At 35.7% G+C, this 14,526-nt stretch overlaps 1 protein-coding gene across 3 annotated transcripts in view; it reads left to right on the top strand.

Moving 5' to 3' along the window:
• Positions 1 to 3,561: 3,561 nt before the first annotated feature.
• Positions 3,562 to 14,526, top strand: part of LOC131683407 (mitogen-activated protein kinase kinase kinase 11-like) — an 84,310-nt gene continuing 73,345 nt past the window's right edge. For all 3 annotated transcript variants that reach the window (XM_058965373.1, XM_058965374.1, XM_058965372.1), the window contains exon 1: positions 3,562 to 4,470. In XM_058965373.1, the coding sequence (XP_058821356.1) occupies positions 3,792 to 4,470 (679 nt within the window). In that variant the 5' untranslated portion in view covers positions 3,562 to 3,791. The remainder of the gene's footprint in view (positions 4,471 to 14,526) is intronic.

Raw genomic sequence — 14,526 nt, 5'->3', positions numbered from 1 at the left:
TCATAAATTTCAACAGCTTTCAATGCATTTCCTTTTAAGTTTTACTTTTACTGCTTATATTGTTTGTTCAAATGTCACGAAATCTTCCATTTTACTGCTAACTTTGTATATTAGTACAAAAATATATAAACTGTTGAAGACGAAAAGAAAAATCTCTCGTAACCTTGAAACTTTATTGATGACATTGATGTTGAAGCTGCATGAGTCCCGCTTAAGTAAAGTTTGGGCGAATTGGGTTATCTGTAACCAGAAAACTCATTTTTGTAAAAGTTACGTGACGATTTGTGAACATTTCCAATATTTACGTTATTTTTTGGCCTATTAGGGGCTATCAAAACGGAACAAATTGACATTTTGCAAATTTCTCTCGATCAAATATAGCGGTATGTTTTCTGAACAATAGGGATCTTTAATTTGGAAAAATTGCGTTAGTTTTTCATATGTATTAAATTCAACCGACAAACTGACAGTTGTCCTACTAAATGACGTATCTGCAAATATCTCGTTCGCCTCATTGTTAACCGGGACATCACCCCACACAGCATGATCTGGTACTTTTGTAATCCGCTAGCAGCCTCCCGAATAGAAATGTACAGTAACAAAACCATGATTTTCACGGTTACAGTACAGTAATTTTACAATAATTTACAGTAAGTTTTAGTGTTATGCTACAATACAAAAACAATAAACTTTAACGTTTTTACAGTAAATTTCAATGTAAAATAGACTTTTACAGTGAAAAAAGGGGGTGGTTATGTATCTTAACATTAAAAAAATCAATTTTTCTCCATACATTTTTTCCTCTAAAACAATAAAATTTAATGTGAATGCACTGTATCAGTTTTTTGCTGAACAGTGAAATATATTGTTACATGAAATTTTATTGTAAATCTACTGTGAGAGCTTGGCATGGAACAATGTTGAAACAGTAATAACTATAATATTTATTGTTTTATGACTGTTTGTAGGGTAAATGCTATTGTAAAATTCTATCCGGGCTGCCATCCCAAGTTTCATCTGCAAACTATGATAGATCTGATAAGGCAACCTATAGAGTTGTGCATGTCGCATGCGTTTGGATGTATTATCCTACAATAAAACAAACTAAAAAATGTTTTTTCAATAGTTTCGGGTCTAAAAATTGAAAAAAAGACTGAGATATTAACTCACGGTACTAATCTGCATCAGAATATGCCTTAACCCGTACACCCCTAAAGATCCCTATTGGAGAAAAAATTATTGAAATCGGTACTTCTATGAAAAGTCTTACTTGACCCAAATACAAATTTGTATATTTGTATTTGCTTGACCGCTTAAAACACTACTTTCGGGAAAACGCGTTTAAAGATAAAGTACGGTGTATAACTCGATTGTATTACCTTATTAGTTAATCTGCTATACCGGGGCCGTAGAGTTCACCTTCGTCATCACGCAAATGTTCTTGGTTGTCCACATTTTACTCCCTCTGTTGAATTCGGGCTTGTTTTGCCGCGACACCCACTTTGTGTTCAGAACGAGTGATACGTTCACCGTTGAATCGAGTAGCACATGTTTTAGCTTCAGTCCCCAACGTAATTCCTATCACCTCCATAGCTTGTAATATCGATGAAAATCCATAGTTGAAGATACTGAATACTAAATAAGTCGCAATATTGATAAAAGTTGAATTCAAATTATTTTATTAGGCAACTTGCACTGATCATGATGCTAACACTGCGAATTGAGCCCTATGGTAACTGAAACAGCATCCCGTAAGTCAAATTCGAAGCCGTCAAATTAACTCCACGCTGGCTCCAGAAATCGTATTACTAGTTGTTTTGTCTTGTCTTAAGCGGACCCTACATGAGACAGAAATATTGTCAATATATATATTGACAAGACTGCTTTAATCCATCAATCCCATTTAAATTCTACAGAATCAATATTTTTAAGATGGCCTTCCACTCTTAATATATTGATCAATAAATGATTTATTGTCAATATTTCTGCTCGTGTAGGGTCCGCTTTAGCGTAAAATTGGAACAAAAACGAACCCTCTTTTGTCATGTTTTGCCGTCGATCGTACCGTTCATTCAGCTCCCATTGACTCTATAGACACTTTATTCACGGACTTACGGATACAAAAATAGTTAAACTAGCAACCATGGATGTAAAATGGCATCATTAAAGATCCCATAAGCTTTTGCATGGGCTTCCCCTCTACTTCCCTTCACAAAACCCTCATGGTCGTTTGGCTGCACATTTTGACAGTCCGTTTGGGTGCAATTTTTGACACTTCGCTAGTCTGAGTATAAAGTGTCTGTAATTGAATCGAGTAAACGCTATGACACCGACCCGTTGTGCTTCTGGATTGATTAAATATTTTTAGTTTACAACATTCAATAGCAAGCGTGTGTATTTTGCTACACCTATATATACAGCATTGGTGTATGCTAGCAAAGACGACAACCCTGAGAACACAACGTTGTCTTGAAAATTAGTAACGTGAGGAAATTTTCACTGACAATTGTCAATCATTAGAACAGACGTCACTAAACGTCACGTAAACGTTTCGCTCACGGTTGCCAACTTGAAATCATAAATAGCTGTCATTAAAGAATAAACGGATGCCAGAGTAAATATTTGCAGAAGCTTTCATTTATGTTTTTTTGATTGCAACTAAGGAGAAACTGCTCGTCAAACTCATGATTAGAACGTATAAACCAACTGTCAAAATTCACGTTGACTGTGAATTCCGTACAAACGGTAATAAATAAGGAAAGTTTTCTCCCAACTACTTCGAACTGCGTTCCCTAATAAACATCGTATGATTTTAGAGCCTAACGACGTGTTCAGAATATGATCCAAACAATATGAGGAATCGTTTCAGCATTAAAGTTCGTGTAGATTTTTTATTAGGTTTACTTTGTGATAATTAAATTGTATTTGTACAATTGAGGCGATTGTTTTTTGGCGCATGAAAGAACCACGCTAACGGCCAATTTCTTCACTTGAATGAAAACCGGTTTTCGGCTAATTGGTCACCAGTTACCTGAAAACTGGTTTTCCGCAAAAACCGGCTTTCATCCAGTGAAGAAACTGGCCGTAAGCGAGAACTCATAATGCAGAAATAAAGAGATAGCTTCACTAATAGGTTTTGCTTTCCAATAACAGTATATTTCTCGACAAACATTTGATTACAGCGTAAAAGCCAACTGTCATAATTCTCTTTGAAAGCAATTTCGGGCAAACCGTTACTGGCCGAATACAATTCACAGCAGTTAAGAGCAAACTTTACTTTATTTATTAATTATCGGTAAAGCAATGCAGATACGTTTTGGTTTGTGCCATAGTCTGTTTTACTCGAGCAATATCGATTTATTAATATTTGAATAATAATGTTTGTTTCGTTTTTGGAGCCGAGTCGCGGTTCGCTCTGAACTGTCACTTTTGTATAGATTTTGTAAACATTAGAGCGAACCTAGAGCGACACAGATCTAAAAACGAAATCAGCTTAGGTCCATAATCAAATCGTTGACTCTCGTAATCAAATTAATGTCAGTGTATCTGGGGACACTGGTGTCAAATATGGTTGCTGAAAACAAGAAAAATATTGCAAATGATGTAGTTTTAGTTAAATTGAGTGCTAATTTTTGCTTATTTCGGCAATAAAAATTGTGTAACGAAATAGATTAAGTGCAAAAGCTTGCAGAAATCAAATTGCATCAATTGGATGGCAAAACCGTGCGCGATTCGTTGTGATGTTTTCATTGTTTTGATCGATGTCGCAAAACAGGAAAAGTGTCGAATGAATGTTGATTGTTTCGGGACGAAACATACGCAATCAAAATATTCTGCATAGGTTTTCCGTAATGTCGCCCCTGTGGACAGCTAGATATGACTATCAAGCTCAGGGTGACGATGAGCTCTCGCTACGCGTTGGCCAGATCGTCTATGTTCTATCAATGGACAGCAGCATCTCTGGCGACGAGGGTTGGTGGACGGGGAAGATTGGCGATCGAGTTGGGATTTTCCCATCTAATTTCGTCACGAATGAAGATCCAACCGTGCTTAATGTGCAACCAGTGGAGATCAAGTTCGAAGAACTTGATTTAAAAGAAGTAATCGGAGTCGGAGGTTTTAGCAAAGTTCATCGTGCCTTTTTAAAAGGCGAAGAAGTTGCCGTGAAAGCATCCCGGCAGGATGAAGATATTGATGTGACTCGGAAGAATGTGCTGCAAGAGGCAAAACTTTTTTGGTCCTTGAAACATCCAAATATCGTGGCTCTGCGGGGGGTTTGCTTGGATCCGCCAATTATGTGTCTGGTGATGGAGTACGCTCGTGGAGGATCACTGAATCGGATACTAGCTGGTAGGAAAATTCCACCGGATGTGCTGGTGGATTGGGCAGTTCAAATCGCTCGTGGAATGAAATATCTACACTGCGAAGCACCTATATCCGTAATTCATAGGGATTTGAAAAGCTCTAATGGTGAGTTCTTTCAGTTTGTTTTGCATTTATGAAGGGACACCTAAACAAAAATTAAATCAAACCATTCGTTCACTCTCATTTGGTAAAAACAGAAATTGGGGACAATCATGAAAAATAATATAACAAAAGAAAACGGTCAATGTGGTCCAGATGGTAGATTATAAAATCAGCGGAGAAGTAAAACTGCCCGTTGATCACAGTGAGAATATTTTAAAACGGATAGACTGTTATGCATAACATAACACAACCTACCATTCGGATTAAGCAGGTTTCTCGACAAACATTTGATTAGGGTTTCAAAACCAAATGACAAAATTTACTTTATGAAAAAGGTTTGGAGATAGCAAGGTGCATAGAAGTCAACTTAAGGGAAAACTCTTTTGTTTGCTATCGACAGCTGTGCTGGGCAATTAACGGTTCAGTTGGTTGTACGACTTTCCCCCGAAAACCATTCCCCAGAAACTAAAACACCGAAGCTTTTTCCCCAGAAAGAACCATTCTCCAGAATACCATTTCGTCGAAAGTACCAATTACCAGAAAACCTTTTCCCAGAAAGTATTTTTGCCCAGAAAACCGTTACCCGGAATGAACAAATGCCCAGAAGTTCATACCCCAGAAAAAACCATTTCCCAAAAATTGAGGTATTTTAACTGAATATGACTTATTTATTAGTATTAATATTCAGGTTTGGTTTTGTAATATAAGAGCTATTGATAAAATGGTATCTTTTAATGTTGTACCATCTTACTGGTCGGCAATTAAAACTTCTTTTAACTTTTTGTCTCTCCAGCATGTTTTTTTTTACAGCGACGCCGGTTTATCATACCTCGTTGCACTGCCGCTAGAAGCATAATTGTCCCATGTGTATAGGGATTCCCATAGCACATGGGACAGTAATGCTTCTAGCGGCAGTGCAGATATCGCATATATTCCGCCGACGTGGACTGCTCTTTGAATGCTTTCACAACCGCATAAAATTTAAGGTCACTGGTACCTTTTAAGAGTGCATTTCATTTGTTGTGGCAACCTTATATTGCGTTTGAGGTTCTGGGTATGTCAGTGAGGGTGTTGTATCGCATGGTCCATAATTCAGAGAAAAATCTGGCCTGTGCCTGTGCGCAGTGTTTTCCAACCCTTCGCTTCCCCAAAAGGTATTTTTTTTCGATGTAATCGAAGTACGGGGCCATTTGATCCGGAGCTAAAGCACGAACAATACCATATCGCACAGAATTGGGAACAATCCTTGCGATAGCGTTTATCTCATCGGTTTCGAAATCTGTCAATTCAATCGACGGATTAATTGTAATATTGTTGTTAGCTGCTATGGTTTTCATCAGTTTTAGAGCTTTTCTGTAGTTGGATTCCGATTTATCTGGAAGGAGCCTGTGTACTAAGGGCAAGAACGTTCGTTCAATGCTCAATGTTCCGATTGACCCGTGGATTGCAATTTATGTAGCAGATGAATCAATAAGGGCATGACCTGTGAACAACTCGTATGCATGGTTTATTCGAACATAGGAGTTGACTCTTTCTTTTAAACATAAGCAGCTCTTTGAATATGTATGCCAAATAGCACTCGGAATGAAACTTGTTATCCACTCGTCTGACCGGCTTTCTCAAACATAGAGGTTGATTCATTCTTTCCAGCACACTATGGAATAGCTGGAGCAAAAAGTTGGCTAAAATATGAAAAACACATTCGAACTATCATATTAAGGAACATTCTTGGTTGTATACCATTCCCCCGAAAGCCATTTCCCAGAAAGCCATTCCCTAGAATTCCTTTCCCCAGAATGTACCATTCCCCAGAAAGACATTTCCCAGAATGTACCAATCCCTAGAAAACCATTATCCAGAATGCCCCATTCCCCAGAAAGTCATTCCCCAGAATGCCCCATTCCCCAGAAAAGTTATGGTTTTTATTTATTATTTGTGGTTAAGCCAAAGGTTTACGCATACCTAATTAAAGAAACTTATGCGGTGTTAAGCTGCTGAGGATGTGCCGTTCGAAAGCGGCGGCCTCTCGCAAGCAAACCTGTTATCCTCTATATATAGCCGTATTTACTCGAACCGGTTTACTCGAACATACTCGAACATAGGACTTGGTTCCTTCTTTCAAATATGAGCAGTTCTTTGAACTTGTACGCCAAGCAACTCTTGCACGCAAACTTGTGATTTTTTCGTCTGCCCGGTTTATTCAAACATATATGTTGATTCCTTCTTTGGAGCTTTGGTTGAATCCATATTAAGATCGAAATGAATGCATATTGTGACAAATGGTTTCGTGGGTTTTTGGAGCATTTATCTTTCTTTTGTATTGGGAATGTTTCGTACGCAAATGTACGATTCACCCGATTGCTCGGTTTACTCAAATAGGTTGCACTAAATACATTCGAAAGTATTCTCATACCTTACGCCAAATGGTACTTATAGCACAGAGTTACAGACATACACTCAAAAAAAAGTAAACGTTATGCCTATTGATTTTACACATAGATTTTTGCAATTAACGGAGGCATATAGACACTATTTGCTGGCACATAAACCTAATGTGTGTATTCACAAGAAATATTAATCTTACATTCACATTTCATAACTATTAGGCACATAAAACCCCATTCTATAATAATATGCACATATAACTTATGTGTGTGCATACATAGTTTATACAGTTGACACATAGAAGGTATGTGTGCGCGTGATAACAATAGCATTTCTTCTTCATATGAATTTTAAGCGGTTTGAAGCAAATAGAATTAACGCTTGGATTTCTTTCAGTGTAATACTCAACAACAATTATTCGTCAATGTTAGCGATCATTTTGAATTGAATATATTATTAGTTGGGACTGTTATCGCATTTGCGATTATGGCGCCACTGATATATGTGCAAGTATACGGGGGATATACCAATTACTCCTGGGCCTGAGGGTTGACTAATTTGTAAATGAGTGGTTGGAACCGTGTATAAAAGGTGTAGCTAGTGTTTTGGCCGAATTGGCGCTACGATATTTTTGCGAGGAGCCGCCGCTTTCGACGGCTTATCCTTACCAGCTTATTTCTTGTGGCACTAAAAACTGGATTCTAACCGCAATGCGCACTTACTATTTTTCTATTAAATTCTTATCATAGACTGGTTAGCTCGACTGGTCTGTCTATGAAAGTACGATCTCTATCACTTGAAGTACATGTGTTTTGACAGCTAGCAGATTTCAGTAGCAGTTTGGTCACTCGCACTTTGAAAGTGCGGAGTCCAGGTTGGTGGGAAGTGCGCAATAATATCATGCATCATGTAATGTACAAAGTTTTGGTTTCGCCACATAACCTTACTTACATAACACTGTTTCTTTCTTTTGGATCCTAGGAAGGGTGCTACTGCTTTCTATGGTTGTTGCCAAATGGCACTGAAAAACACACCTGTACTGAATTTTGCAATATGTCCTATATGTATGTTTATATTATTAAAAGAAAAGTAAAAATATTGCTATTGTCTAATGCTGCAACCAGTACACTTTTCGAGGGGAGCAATATGGCCAACATAATGAAAAAATGTTTTGTTTTTTTATCAAAAAAGTTTCCCACTTCAAAAAAAATGTCTAGGAAATGGTTATATCTGTGGAATGAACTTATGAGCATTGGTTCATTCTGGATATGGTTTTCTGGAGAATAGTTCTTTCTGGGGAAAACACTTCGGTATTTTAGCTTCTGTGGAATGATTTTTCGGGAAAGTTAGTTATTCTTTATTTAAATTCGGAATAAATAATGTCATCCTAACTTCCGGTTTCAACACAATGCAAATCATTTCAAATGTGACCGAATCGAAGAATGTCGTTCGATGGAAATGGGAACGAGTAGTACGTTTGAAAAGATCAAATCTATAAAACAGTTAAACTTTTCTGGGGAATGACTTTCTGGGAGATGGTGCATTCTGGAGCATGGAATTCTGGGGAATGGTACATTCTGGAAAATGACTTTCTGGGGAATAGTATATTCTGGGGGATGATATTCTGGGGAGTGGAATTCTGGGGAGTGGAATTCTGGGGAATGATTTTCGGGGGAATAGTATACAATCAACATTCTTTGATGTTTGTTGCATCATGTACCATCGAAATTTCAATGGGGTCCTCTACTCTCGAAGCCTAAAATTGAGGTGTTTTTTGGGAATAAATTGCTGAATAGATCTTGACTTTTATTATTTTGAACATACATGTTCGGGCTTTTCAATGCAGCTTTAAACGACGAAAACAAAAATCTCTGCGACCTTGAAACGTCATTACAGGGGTGCCGCTTAAGTAAAGTTTCGGCTAATAGGGTAATCAGTAACCAAAAGGTTGATATTCTATATAATCACAGCTACGTTGGCTAAATTTTCCCGAGTTTTTTGATTGTTTTTTTTATGTTATGTAACGATTTGTAAAAAAATCCAATTATTACGTCATTTTTTGAATAAAATTTTGCAAATCGTACTCGGCCCAACATGGCGGTATGATTTCTGAACAATTAAAAAAAATATTGAAATCGGACCAATAGCTCTATGAGGAGACTCGACAGCTAAAAAACACTACTTTCGGGAAAACGTGCTGTTTTTCGTCTTCAAAAGTGAAATTCGAAAGCCAAAACACGTATCTTTGTAATAAAAAAACATAATTGAAATCTATTCACTCCCTAACAGTTCATTCCCAAAAAAAATGTTTGATTTCTTCCAAAACTGGCCGTACACACTTAATTTAAATTACTGGGTACAGTAAAATTTTGATGGGGTTTTGAACAGCAAACCGGTCGGTAATCAATTCAGTAAAACAATTTGGTACCGAACTCTCCGCAATCCGTTCTATCCAAACGTCAAAAACACAAAATGGCGACTTGACAGATGATTTGCTGTACCTGTTTTGTAAGTTTTTGACGAGGTTCTGTAACGTTGGTACAATTTTGCCGAACAATCAGTCAGTATTTTACTGGATAATGTTTATGTAACAACAGAAAAAACAGAAGAGCTGATAAATTCAGTGAAAAATATTGCGGGTTTCAGTAAATTATTCGAAAAATTACTGAAAATCGCTAAAAAATGAAAATTATTCCGCAATTTTTTAAGCAATTTTCTTACAACTCCTTTAAAATATCACTTTACTGAGCAAGTCGTCAAAAGAAATTACTGAACAAGTTTGGGCTGGGTTAGTGTGTATGCAACAGTTTTTATTAAATTGAAACTATGCAATCAATGAAGTATTATTAAGTTAGAAAACGTTGTTAATGATCTATGTTAAGTACTCTGTTTCAACAACATCGAGTTGGTTACATCATAAGAATTTTCAAAAAATCGAAAGAAATTTAGATAGCTGAAAATGTGCTTAAATGGTTTTAAAAATGCTATGTCGTCGAAGCGCTTCTTATGTATACTCCGAGCGTACTGAAAACTTTAAACACGATTTTTCGAAACCACTTTTCAGCTGGTCGGAAATGTAAGTCTAACAACTCTTTTTGGATCGTTTTGAAATTTGCACAGTGGATTCAGAATTCCTATCTGCAGTGACGTACGTATGATTTTGGATTTTCTTGGCATAGTCTTTTTTTAAATTTGCGTCGATGTTAATGAATTTTACAGCGCTTTTTCATTAACAAGTGCACCATTTCGCAAAATTCTACGTCGCTTGTTATTGTACCAAGAAATCGAAAAAAAAATTAGTTTTTAGCTCTAGGCAGCCAAAGCTTTGTGCTCAATCATTAACCGTCAATAACACGCAATGCGAAAGAGGTTTGAGATGTTCTATTAGGTATTTAACCTAATGGTACTCTTTATGTTTCTAGATCTTCAGGTGATATTACATGTCTTTGCAACTCAAATGTATTATAGAGTTTTAGAATATTACCGAGGCGCGATGTCGCAAATATCGAAAGTCGTCGATTGTTGAATCAAATACAAATATGTTAAATTTAAATAATTTGTATTTGGTTGAATATTCAACAGTAGTTGCAGTAGTAGGCTAAACGCTTGATGAAAATGCCAACCGCCGTTAATTATTTTTTGCTTTCTAGTTCGCACTAAACTCGCAAGGCAACACAAGTTTTATCATAGAAATTTGCTACAAAAAACAACTGAAATAATAGTTTTCCTTTGAGCTCCTTTGCAGCTATAGTGGGGCATATGTGCCTAGAGTTGCATGCTCCAAAAGTAATCAATGGGTTTTGCATCTATAGTAGCCGAAATTAGCAACTGCGCCACTATTGCTACATGCGGAGCAAGCAGTTTTAAATTCAAAAATTGGTTCAAAACCAATTATAATATTTTTCTATATCAAATAGAAATCTTTTTTATGCGTTAAAATTTAAGCACAATGCGTAAATATTAAAAAAATACTGTGAATAGCGAACATATAACAAGTATTTATGTACACATGATCTAAATGTAACGAATTGTTTATTGAGACAATAGAAGAAAAAAATTCTTCGGCAAATAATTTTCTGGGTTTTGGTACTTTCTGCGGAACAGTTTTTTGTGTTCTGGTTCTTTCTGGGTGAAAGTTTTATGGACTTTGGTACTTTCTGGGAATCAGTTTTCTGGGAATTAGTACTTTATGGAATATGGGGAAAAAGATTCGCCATTTTTTTCTTCTGGGGAATGGTTTTCGGGGAAATGTTATACAATCGGTTCAGTTGGCTTTTGAGCCTTAATCATGTTTGTCGAGGTTTTAATGAAAACACTTTTATGTGGTACGATGGACTATACGATTTTAAGTATAACTAGGTTGTTTTTCAAAACCCCTTAAGGTTGGACAGAGAAAGGGTAAAAATCGAAAACGAAAAAAGCAGTTTTTTCCACACCATACGTGATATCTTCACAAAAATCAATCAGCAGTACTGTAGCAACATTCTACATACGCTAATTGATTTTTATGAAGATCTGACATACGGTGTGGAAAAAACTGCTTTTTTCGTTTTCGATTTTTACCCTTTCTCTGTCCAACCTTAATAAAAAAAAACGGTTGTTGATCATTTGAACACTATCTATGCTTCTTGGGTATCCCAGCAGAGCTGCAAATTTTCGCCAGGTTGTTTTGAACTTGAAGGAAGAATAAATCTCCAATCATGCCCTACTATATTCAATTCGCAGTTATTCGTTTACATCATTCATTCAAACAGCCGAGCTGCTCAATCCTTTTCCATGCATTTTCGATTTCATTTACCCTGTGAATATCTCTGTACTGGGATATTGACTAGGTTTTTCAAGCAAAACTACTCTGAACATACTTCTTACTGTTCATGTGAGCTTGTAAACGCAAAATATGTCAACATTTAACCAAAACTGGCCTCTACAGAGCAGATGATAACTTTGGTTGGTGAATGAAAAAGCATAATTTGAAATGAAGACGTACGGTTTGGTTATGAAAATCCCGCCAACTTGAAAGTGAATTATTAAGGGTGGCTTTGTATTTGAATAATGCTTGGGTTTGATTGAGCTGAAAGTTGGCAAGTGAAAATGAAAATTTGCGCCAGCTATGTCTCTATAATCCTAATATTTATTCGTTCTAACGTAAGATATATAAATGCTTTCGGTTACTACGTTTTATGATTTTTGAATTCGTCCGTGCTGTCATTGAAAGTTACTGAACGAAACTCTATATTTAATTTGCAAGGGACTGGAAGATGTGAGATATTTTTCAATATTAAGAGCCATAGTACTGCTGGAAGAGCAAGGAGTTGAAGGTAGAAAGTTCAGAAAAGTGTGAAATTGGATCATATGAGCAAGCTTGCCGGTTCCGACAGCATAAGTCACGTAAGCTCAAACGCGTACTAACTATTTTTAAACCGGACTAACTTTTAAACCGGCCTAAACTATTTGGTAAGCTTTAACCCAACGATGCTGTCATTTATATGGCTGCGTTCTGATCGGCGATACACGACAATGTTAAAAAACAACAAATTCATGTTAAAAAAAAAAGTAAATTAGACAACACGGAGAATTGTTTTTCATGCCGATATTTTCTTGCAGTAAAATAGCTTTTCTTCGTCATATGTCTCGTTCCATAGCGTGTGAGAACAATTTGGTCAACATGTAACTGATGTGTTTCTGACCTTAGAACTTTAACTTGGTGGATAGTTTATAGTTGGCCGATGATGTACAGCATTTTGTAGTGACATAATATTTAATGCACAAAAGAAAATAAGTTTGAAGTGGTTGAACCATCGTGCCATGATAGTTATTTTAAACTTTGATTAAAAAATTGGTTGAAATATTTCAAATTGAATTCAAAATGAACTGTGAATATAATTCTAATTGAACACGATACCTGTCGACACGGGGGGGGGGGAGAATATTTATATTCATTTCAAGCTAATTTTCACAAGGTTGGAATAAATATCAATTATAAATAAAGGTTAGATCACACTCTGCGAATTAAAATTGTGCACGTTTTTTTCAGCGAAGCTTAAATAAAAAGTAAACAAAGGCCAAACAAAAAATTGACAGAATGATCATTTTAAATTCACAAGTGTTATATTTCATATTGTTGATTGCCTATTTCTGTAATGCACCAATGTAGATTGGAACGATTTTATTTGCTAAGAAAATTTCTACGATTTTATAAATAAACAGGAATGAATGTTTTGAGCATCCTAGCAATATATTTTTACGAACAAATATATTGATTGCCGTTGCGTTCGCAATCAATTTTAAAATATTTTTATTTGGATGTTTTATGTGAGTTTATTCATATAGGAAAAATGCGTATATTTAAAATCTTTTATTTAATCTTTGCTTAGGGTATTAATGGAGTTACTTTGTAAGCAGTTGACATTCTGATTCAATTTGAGAACTGGTAGTGAAAATAAGAAAATTTATAAAATAGTGCATTCTTCGATCTACATCCGATTGTCATTTATTTGGATCTATCCAATAAAGAAAAACTATTTTTTTTCGTTATTCACTTTCTTTGATGTGTGAACGACAGATATATGGGCAATAATTCGTGATAACATGTTATTGATTTATATTACGGAATAAAATGATCCCACTTAATCTCACAGCGATATGTGAAAGAAAATAATCAAAACAATTCTTATTGCTGTTTTGATTCTAATTCGCAAAAAACAACTTTGATCTGAATATGCGATAATCGATTCGATTTATACAAATGCTCTCCTGTAACTCTTCGATGAGCAATTGGAATCAAGCGTGTAGAGAGAAGGAAAGAACAGAAAAATCAAAAATACAGGTAAATATAGAGCACTCTATATATCTGACAACCTCAAAAGCTGATTTTCAACAACGTAAATCTGTTAAATGGGTTAAATACAAATTGCTGAGCTTTCAACATCTTGTATTGCTAAAACGATGAGTTCAACGACATTTTGCGACGTCGTGCAAAAATTGAGAAAGCTTCAAGTCCCGGTTACAAAATAATAAATTACAATTAATTACTTCCTATAGTCTGCAATCTGTCTGATAATCAATTGACAGATATAACTTAACAAATTGAACCTGACACTTGATGCAGACAGTGAATCTTCAGAAGGCACCTCGACAAAATGCATGTTAACCGTAACTCAATATTTCCTGGACCAATCGTACTGAATTTTGCAGTTTTTATTCTTCACATCATTGGTCTACAGTGGAAATGCTAATCGTCCAAGATCTGATGGAAAATTATAAATAGTGAAACAATATAAGCAATCATCGATGTTATTTAAATAACGATCAAAATGAGAATATTTGTAGCAGATTGTTTGCCGTCATAGTGTTACTTAGGTTGTATGACATGGCTTTATTTACAATCTTTTATTTAATCTTAGTTTGGATTCTTTCGAAAGCAGTAAATTATAAGAAAACTTCCACTTGCTTATTGTGTTCTTTGTGAGAAGATATAAGTAGAAAAGAGTACACAGTGTGATTATATATTCTTTTCTTTTCCTCTAGTTAAACTAACTAAAAAATTGTGGGTATATTAAACAGCTTCACTCATTTCGATAGCCATAAGTAAACTAACAAACGAAAACAATTTTTTTAATGCAGCTTTGCATCCAATTTTAAATTTTCGTTCTACGGTTTGTTTCAAAATTATTC

This window comes from Topomyia yanbarensis, chromosome 2 (genome assembly GCF_030247195.1).
Source record: "Topomyia yanbarensis strain Yona2022 chromosome 2, ASM3024719v1, whole genome shotgun sequence".
Classification (NCBI taxonomy): Eukaryota; Metazoa; Arthropoda; class Insecta; order Diptera; family Culicidae; genus Topomyia; species Topomyia yanbarensis.
This window is presented reverse-complemented; position numbering and strand designations above follow the sequence as displayed.